The sequence below is a fragment of the Dreissena polymorpha genome, chromosome 7 (genome assembly GCF_020536995.1).
Source record: "Dreissena polymorpha isolate Duluth1 chromosome 7, UMN_Dpol_1.0, whole genome shotgun sequence".
NCBI lineage: Eukaryota > Metazoa > Mollusca > Bivalvia > Myida > Dreissenidae > Dreissena > Dreissena polymorpha.
In genome coordinates this window covers 15,038,761-15,048,292 of record NC_068361.1, presented here as the reverse complement: position 1 = coordinate 15,048,292, position 9,532 = coordinate 15,038,761, and the positions used below count along the sequence as shown (strand labels likewise).

General features: G+C 33.3%; 1 protein-coding gene across 2 annotated transcripts; it reads right to left on the bottom strand.

Annotated features, from left to right (window-relative positions):
- Positions 1-368: 368 nt before the first annotated feature.
- LOC127838711 (uncharacterized) lies at positions 369-8,634 on the bottom strand. 2 transcript variants are annotated; one of them, XM_052366665.1, is made up of 3 exons: positions 8,436-8,634; positions 3,528-3,630; positions 369-2,560 (listed from the first exon to the last, which is right to left on the bottom strand). In XM_052366665.1, the coding sequence occupies exons 2-3, from the start codon at positions 3,597-3,599 to the stop codon at positions 1,712-1,714; spliced, it is 921 nt and encodes a 306-aa protein (XP_052222625.1). In that variant the 5' UTR covers positions 3,600-3,630; positions 8,436-8,634; the 3' UTR covers positions 369-1,711. The 2 variants fall into 2 exon arrangements, with proteins under 2 accessions (XP_052222625.1, XP_052222624.1); XM_052366664.1 differs by lacking the exon at positions 8,436-8,634 and having other exon boundaries at positions 3,528-3,748.
- Between the last annotated feature and the right edge of the window lie 898 nt (positions 8,635-9,532).

The window sequence follows — 9,532 nt, the reverse complement described above, 5'->3', positions numbered from 1 at the left end:
ACCGAAAACATATATTATTGGTTTAGAAGAATAAAATCCACATATTTTAAAATGCGCCCTAAGGCTGGATTTCATAACCACATACATACTTTTTTTAAAGAAAAATCATGAAAAATGCATGTTCTATTGTAAAACGTCTTCAAATGTATTAATATACTTGCTATATCATGCTCTACAAGCATACCAATTTTTAAAGCGGAATAGTTAACAGGTAATTAATAATTAATTAAGAGAATTAAGTCACCTTCGCCATAATGGTCGAGGTCGACTTAACTCTGCAAAATTGAATTTCGGCTTCGCCCAACGGTCGCGATAGTATTTATATATATATATATATATATATATATATATATATATATATGCTTATTTTCAGTTATAATGTAAATACGTACTGATTTGAGAAAGATATTATATCAGTTATAAATTATATAAACAAATTCAAACTTTAGCTAGGTATTAAGTCAATTGAAATCAAACAATTATATAGTCACTTGAAACGTAACATAATCAGTTCCTCAATAAGAGTATTTTACATTTATTTACCAATTCTAGTATTATTGTTTTACGGTCTCAAATTTTTCTATTATGTTATCTAATTTATTGAATATTATAAACCTGTATCTCTGTATGCTTGATTTATCAACTCTGATGCTATTTTAAACTATATGTTTGCTTTTTCTTTTGTCATAAGCAGATACAACTTAGTTTATGTGTAATATATTCTTAATGTACCATGTTGTACAAATTGTTAAAATATGAAATGAATGAATGAATGAATAAAACTGAACCCTATATGCTATGAATGGATTCTGCAAAAACGGTATTCAAGCAATTTCCTAGGCAGAAAAACATAGATATGAAAATTAGTAATATCGATAACGGAAATATGTTCGAAAAAATATTTCCGGTCACAATAAGTTTTTTCTCAACGAGATAAACACACATTTTTGCGATAAAATTTCTAACAAAATCACTTTTTAGCAAATATTATTGTCCTGATAAAAGTTATAGCCGATTATAAACAAGACACTTGTAAGACAGTTTGTTTAAAATGTGCTTTCATCTGCAATCTATTTTAAGACTTTACACATCAATTACTCAACACAAAATAATTACCTAAATTCATTTAATTAGCATCTTATTCTTAGCATTGCTCTTTGATCCTATAAACAATGAAAGTACTCACTATTTATAAATGCGTTTTATCAATGCCTAGTAACTGACAAATTGATCAATGTAAACGTTTTACATCAAAATTCGATCAAAAACATATTGATGGCTGTTCACTGGACTCCCTTCCATAATCATCCTCTCGCGAACCTCCGTCACTATGTCATCCATTCTTTTCGTTATTGCCTGCAGCATAACATCTGTCTCATCAACCACATAGTTCTTATCCATACAAAGGAGAAATCTGTTATGTCTTTTGAGCTCCAGCATCTCCAGCTCCATTCTCCTCCTGCTGTACCATCGGAATGGTTCAGGATGTGCAACAAGGACTTGTCGTATCTTTGGAAGTCTCAAGATCATCCTCGGCCCTTCATTCATCATTTCTGAAATCGTTGATATCCATATACGCTTCTGTTCCTCCCCAAGTCCACAGGCGGCCATCAGATTTCTACCTGGAATCATATAATATGGAAGCTTTTGGGTTACCAACGCAGCTCTTAACACTTCCAATCCTACATGCAACCAGTGCAACTGACTTCTTTCATGGAACAAGGACTGAGGATTTTTTTTCCGCAATCCATAATACAATGTTTTTCAACGTGTACGACGAAACTTCTTTCTTACGTGGATTTAATACAGCGCTCTTAACCATTTTCAATAACACATACACTTTAATTTGAGTGTCGTTAAGATTGTTTACTAGTTCAATCTCCCCGGCGTTGAAACAAACTCTCCATTCAAAATCTTTATGTTCACTTCCTTTAAAACCAACAGGCGCAAGAAATGCCCCAAGTGATACGACTTTCTGAACGGCTTCCGGTGGCGGCCAGTGGCGAGGTCTTGCGGCCCATTTTGACAGGATGTGTGGGCAGTGGTAACGGAATGCATGTACATTGTCATAGTGTAATACTCCCCTCAATGTAGTTGGTAATGACGGTCCCGCACGCGCCACGTTCTCCCCAGGTAGTTTCTTCGACCAGTTTTTAAGATATAAGTCATTGCTGAGAATTTCTCGACCATACTCATCATCACAAAACGCATCGTTAACTTTCGATGGAATCGGTGTACCGCTTCTCTCTAGTAGCAATCTACAGTGTCCGGGGTAACTCAAACGGCTGTATGATCTCAACACGGTCATCTCCCTATGAAAGGTACTAGCATTAACACCATCTTCTAAACAGATGACACTATTGAGTATTTTTAACATGTCTTGATCACTTTCAAAGACGCAGGTCAGCCCCTCAGCCTTGCTACCCACAATGCTCCACGTTACCACTCCAGAGCTATTGTTCTTGCCTAATTTCCTGTATTCGTCTCCTCGTGCCCGCCGGATCTCCGGCCCATAGCCAAGCCAGCTCATTACAGTGCTTGTCTCTTTGGAGGCATTTTCCTGAAATATGTTTCAATCAAACAAAAATATGTTATATTTTATATATTGTATATGTTATTGATCATTGTCGTCAAAACATAACCAATAATAACATTTTGGATACATTTGCCTTATTTAATTCGATAAACTCCAATTAAATGACACGAGATGACTTGAGTACTTGCATGTAAATGTATCACGCACTTTGCATGTAAATAAAACTGCTATTTATAAGTTATGATCCCTTAATTGGGTGATCAGCTGTATCGGCATACGACGTGTCATCAATTTTAAAGCAACAAATTGTGAAAGAATACAAAATGTTAATATGTAAGTTCGCTATGTCAATTATATGATACTTTTATCGATTAAATTACCATGATTCAAATGAAGAAAATAAGCGACAATAAACGGAGGGTTAATAAAAAAAAATTCTATTAGCAAATACTTTATCAATTATCTCCATTATCTGAAAGTTTAACCAAACATTTTTATGTATTAGTTATTGATAAGAATCTCAAATTCAATTGATTCAAGCTGCATAATTAAACATTAGTATCTAAACTATTAAATTTGAGAACTTATTTGAGCTACTAAAACAACTAATAATTAAAACCGCTTTAGTAAACACTGTGAACGTTTAACGTAAGATTGTAGTTTTGCAATTTAAATGGGGCGGGGGTCAAAGTCAAAGATATATCATGTAACAAAGAATTTTCGTACTTTGCCATGTGTAGAAACTGATAAATTAATTTTAAAAGACTGGTAAGAATGGCATGTTAATTCCATTTATGAACTTTGCGTTTAATGTTGTTACGTTGTCTAAAGTTAACGCACACCTGCCTTTAAGAATGCGAACATTTTACCAATCAAGTTCGTCGTAAAAACTTTTGATATATCATACGGAAGTGCCGAATTATGTTGGAGGAAACGCTGCCTCAAATGTGTCTCTCATATGAAATAAATTGCAAACTACATGGCATTTTACCAGGGCTTGATTGGACATAGGGACCTGTCTATGGAACCCTGGTGTATCACGTCTGGCGCCACCTTCAGTCATCTTTACAGTGCTACTGTTATGTCTTTTACATCTGCAAGTTTATTAAAGTAATAGTTTAGTATAAAGAAGTGAAACTCCAGCTGCTGGAGCAGTGTTGAATTTTCATTATACACAATAAGTTGGTCCTTTCTTTGGCAAGGCAAGTGACCAATTGCAATAACAGCACAAAAAATATTCATGATACATTTAAGTGTAAATTAAATTTAACCTCATAGTTTAACCTTCAACAGTGAAAAATGCCCATAATATCACTTAAATGATTCCAAATTTTAAGAAAAGAAAGATATAGTGAATCGAAAACCAACAAACACGTGTTTGTAAGTACGTTAGCATCATATCCTTTTGTTAAAAACGAGTTAATTAAATTGAAAAGTTTCATATAAACATTTTCTTTAACATATTTTAATTTGCGAACACGCTTGAAAACATCTCCATAAAATGATGGATGGGAAATTCCATTAGTTTAATGCCATTTTAAAGAAACATTATATTTAGAAATTAAATCACCATACTTTGAGTGAAATTTAGCGAATTTACTTCTTAGGTTATGATACAAAAAACCTTGTTTTAGCAATTTCTTCGTTAATATAAGATTACGATCATAAAAATCTTTAAAACATGAGCATGCTCTGGCATAACGAACCAACTGCGAAATGTATATACCATAGGATGGACCTTTAGGGATATTACCATCTAGGAACGGAAAATTCACAATTTCAAAGTTAAAGTCGTCCCGTTTTTCGTATAAACTAGTTTTAATGGTATTATTATTAATAGTAAGATGTAAGTCTAAATACGCAGCGTCTGTGTTGGATTGACACGATCGATTTTAGACTAGTTAATTTGGGTAGATTTTGTGAATATATTGTTCAAAGAATGGATTATCTAAATTTAGTATGTCATCAATGTACCTACTATTAAGGTTAAAACATTGAATCAAATCTAGTTGTTTAGTTTTAGATAAATCTAACATAAATTCGCTTTCATAACAATATAAAAAAAGATCAGCTATAAGTGGCGCACAATTAGTACCCATAGGAACGCCGATAATTTGTTGTTGACATATTTTACCATAAAATTCAACAAACAAGTTATCCAGAAGAAAAGTAAGTGCTGCACAAAAGTCAAGACAGGTCCAAATGATGTAATTATCTAATATCTGATCTGGGCCAAAATGCAATCTGCAAGTAAGCTACCATTATAAAAAATGTCAAATAAAACTCATCTAATCGAGAGGAAACGTTTCTTTTACTTATAAACAATGACCTTTATCTTGACCCAACTGATCGCAAATGAATTAAACAGGTATGTTAAAAAAAGCTACATAAACTCAAACGTTTAAAACAATCTATCCACACTCAAGTTATTGATACAAACCCGTTTCTTTCTGTTTTGAATAACAGTAAACTTAACCTAAACCAACAAGAAATCCCATTATAGTTCAGCACATTAGCAACATACTCACCGCAATATCTCAATCAAAACTCTAACTATTTAACGGAAACCATTTTTTTCTTTTTTCAGAAACAGTGAACATGACCCAAACCAGACAGGCCCTAAATTCAATCTCAAGCTAGGAGTTCTTGCAATCTAACTACGCACACACTTCAGTATAATACTTCTATGCAATCTCAAGTAATTGAAATTAAGCCATTTTTCTATTTTCAATTAAAATTACATTAACCACCTGACTTCTATTTTCAATAAAATGTACATTAACTGGTACCCGACACGCCCGAAATACAATGCCCAGGTAAGTCACCCTGCAAGCTTGCAATATCCTAAGAATCATAAAGATAAGTCAATGTAAATTTATACGACTGAAACATTTAACCGGTGTTTTTTATTAACAGTGACATTGAAATTGATCGGTCTGGCCTCAAATACAATTCAAAGCTTAGTGTTCATGTAAGCTACATTCACACAAATTGCCATTACAATATGTCCATTTAAACTCAAGTTATTTAGAATCTCCAAATAACACAAATAAATGTTGGCAGATTTTTGTGCAATGGTGCATAATTGAATAAAGTTAAAAGAAAAATAATTATGATTTATAATGCGCTACTGGAAATATACCTATACAGTGCAGATTGCAAATGTTCTTATGCACCAGCAGTGTTCACATATACAGCTAGACAGACGACGAAAAAGAAGCATATCAGGTAACCAGACGATACATTTTTCCACAGAAGAAAAAACTGAGCTTGCGCAACAGGTTAGTAAAATAGAAATCATGCTCACGGTATTATTATAAACTTAAGCGCGCACAACCGATAAGTTAAAAATTAAGCGTGCACAATATATTTATAGAACATAAAGCGTTCATAATAGGCTGTTGAAAAATAAAGCGTGTACAACATGTTAGTAGAAGATACACAATAATAGAACATAAACCGTACACAACATATTAGTAGAAGGTAGAGCGTACACAGCATGTTAGTAGACGATAGAGCGTGTACAACAGTTTAGTAGAAAATATAGCGTGCTCAACAAGATAGTAGGTGATGAAGAGTGTGCTCAACAAGAAAGTAGGTGATGGAGAGTGTGCTCAACAAAATAGTAGGTGATGAAGAGTGTGTTCAACAATATTGTTGGTGATGAAGAGCGTGCTCAACAAGATAGTAGGTGATGAAGAGCGTGCTCAACAAGATAGTAGGTGATGAGGAGCGTGCTCAACAAGATAGTAGGTGATGAAGAGCGTGCTCAACAAGATAGTAGGTGATGAGGAGCGTGCTCAACAAGATAGTAGGTGATGAAGAGAGCGTGTTCAACAAGATAGTAGGTGATGAAGAGCGTGCTCAACAAGATAGTAGGTGATGAAGAGTGTGCTCCACGAGCTGTTAGGTGATGAAGAGCGTGCTCAACAAGATATTGGGTGATGAAGAGTGTGCTCAACAGGTTATCAAATATGATTTTGTAATTTTAACAGTTTGCCACTTGAATATCCTTTGTATTTTCGAATAACAGAACAAATAAAAAGAAGTTAATTGTGTAAGTTTAATCAGGTCCTTAAAAGATTTTAAAAATATATGCAAATGCATTAAAGTATTATTTCAAACATTAACCCGTTGAATGGTTTAGCTTGGTGTATATGTTTATCATCTTTATGTATTTCTACAACCAAACTTCATAGGACTAATTCACATCCATAAAAAATATTACTTCAAACATTACAACGTTGATTAGTTTATTTATGTAGAGAACAAAATCTTGTCTAATACAGTACCTTTTTCATTTTGTTCCAATTAATCAATTAATCAATTAAAGTGATATTAGACGTATTTGTCACTGTTGAATTGAGCTGAAAGGAATTAACTGGTCAAAAGAGTTAGTTAAAATGTGGTTACTGACCAATTATCTGCAACTCATTTTGCGTCGAGTTGTTTATAAAAAATATATATTATATTTAATAATAGTAAAGCCAAGCGGAACTTCCGCTTATATCATTCCCGCTGAACTACGTTACAATGAGAGGTGCGACAATGCGATACGGCGTCATAACTACAACGGTTACAGCGTCTTGACATACCTGCCTGCCTGCCTGCCTGCCTGCCTGCCTGCCTGCCTGCCTGCCTGCCTGCCTGCCTGCCTGCCTGCCTGCCTGCCTACCTACCTACCTACCTACCTACCTACCTACCTACCTACCTACCTACCTACCTATCTACCTATCTATACTGTCCTACCTACCTACCTACCTACCTACCTATTTATACTGTCTAACTCCCCTTTCGGATATTATGTGACATACACACGCGTCTACACAGGTAAATTCTTTGTTTAAACGTACATGTAAAACGGAATTTGGCATTTATGTTCTTGTTATAATGTTTCTTTTATCGCTACCTAAGCTATTGATGCATTTTCTCAACATGACATCATGATGAAAGAAAGATGTTCAAGCTCATAACATAGAAAATCCAATTAATTCGTTGTTTTTGGCTTGCAGTTTCTGTCACGATGATTATTTTCAATGATTTGCATCAAGTTCACGTTTTTACACACATGTGATGACCATGTGTATTCTATTATTGTCGCACAGGCGCACCTCTCAATGTAACGTAGTTCAGCGGGAGTGTATATAGTCCCAGATTTTAAACTTACCAACTTTTCGTCAAAAACGAAAGTACGGTTGATATTCTAATGCATAAGTTTTCTCTTTCCGGGTTATTGTTTAAGTATGTTGATGCTGCATTAACACATTTTAGTGTATATGAAGTGAAAACATCAAAAATAAACCACGGTTGCGATAGACACCTTTATACTGTTAGATGCGTCTAATAACACTTTAATATTTTATAAGATGAATGTAAATCGTACATATTGGTATTACTACATCATAGAACATGTTGAATACTTTGCTTCATTCACTTCACATGTTTAAAATATTGTTATGCATACGTTTCCAATCTGGCAACCATTATCAATGTCACACATTGCTTATTTACTCATAATTGTTGTAAGTAAATTGTGATTTACATTTTAAATCTTGCACTAGCCAAATTATATGCAATATACGTGTATGTTTTTCAAGCCTAATGTTAACCTTGCTGAAATACTCAATGATAAATTATGATATGTTTCTAATCAATGACACTTGATACTCATTAATCATAACAACACTTGTACTCATCCTCCCCCCCTCCCTCCCAATCACTCATCCATGCCTTTCAAATTTAGACTAAAAAAGACTTCATTTGCCATGTGTAAACTTACACAAGTACATGCACAGTATTGCATGGCATGCAATTTTACTACTGTAGGTCAAATTGACGCATGTTAGTACATTATTATATACAGCTACTTGATGAAACGATAACATAAAATTTTACTTACGTATCACATGGTCACTGACACAGGTCAAACATGGACATAGTTATCTGGCCTGACAATGTTGTGAAAAAGCATCGGTCAATGTCACGTGAATGTGTCCTTTCACATTTGCCAAATGTGAAATTACACGTTCACGTGACATTGACCGATAATTATTTGGAGTGTATAAATGAATTTATGACCAAATGATTAGGTCATTAATTCATTTGAACACTCCAAATAATTCCAAGTTGAATTACTTTAAACAGACAATTACAGTCCATAAATTTTAAATCTCTATATCACTTTAGTTAATATGCAAACTATAAATTAATCACTCTTCGTGAATATTCAGCAGATAAAACAGTGAAAACACAAACAAAACGCAAATGTCTGACCTAATGCCAGGGTTTACACACAGATAAGCGAGCGCCCTAGATAAAAATATATAAAACAATCAAATTAACCGGGTTTTAAATAGGCAGGAATGGTATTTGTACTCGGTAAGAAAATTTCGTTCAAAGGCTTCTTTTTTGTCCTACCAATTAAAATAATAATACAAATAACAATAATAATAATAATAATAATAATAATAATAATAATCATAATAATAATAATAATAATGATAATGATAATACAAATAATAATAATAAAAATAATAATAAGAAGAAGAAAAAGTAGAATTATAATTATAATAATGATATTAATAATAATAATTATGATAATAATAATGAAAATGATAATAATAATAATATGGTAGTTTATTTGTTATTGAATATTAACTTTCTTATCCCGCAAAACAACGTGCAAGGTGAGTAAGACGTCGTTAAGTAGTAATATAGCTACAATTATAAAGTCGAAGAAGTGAGAACCTTTCTTCATTAAATGTGTGCTTTTATGATTCAATCCTAACAATTATAGCATTATATGATACTTATGCGTACAGTGGTATTCAATGTTGTTGCCTTTTATTTCCATATGCTAATGTCTTAATTTCTGAAAAAAGTTATGAATAAGAATGTATTGAACTTTGGAATCCTTATGATTTCTTAATACAATAACAAACACTATAACACCGTTACGTGATCGATCACTGAAGTTGTTCTCCATCAGGATGAAAA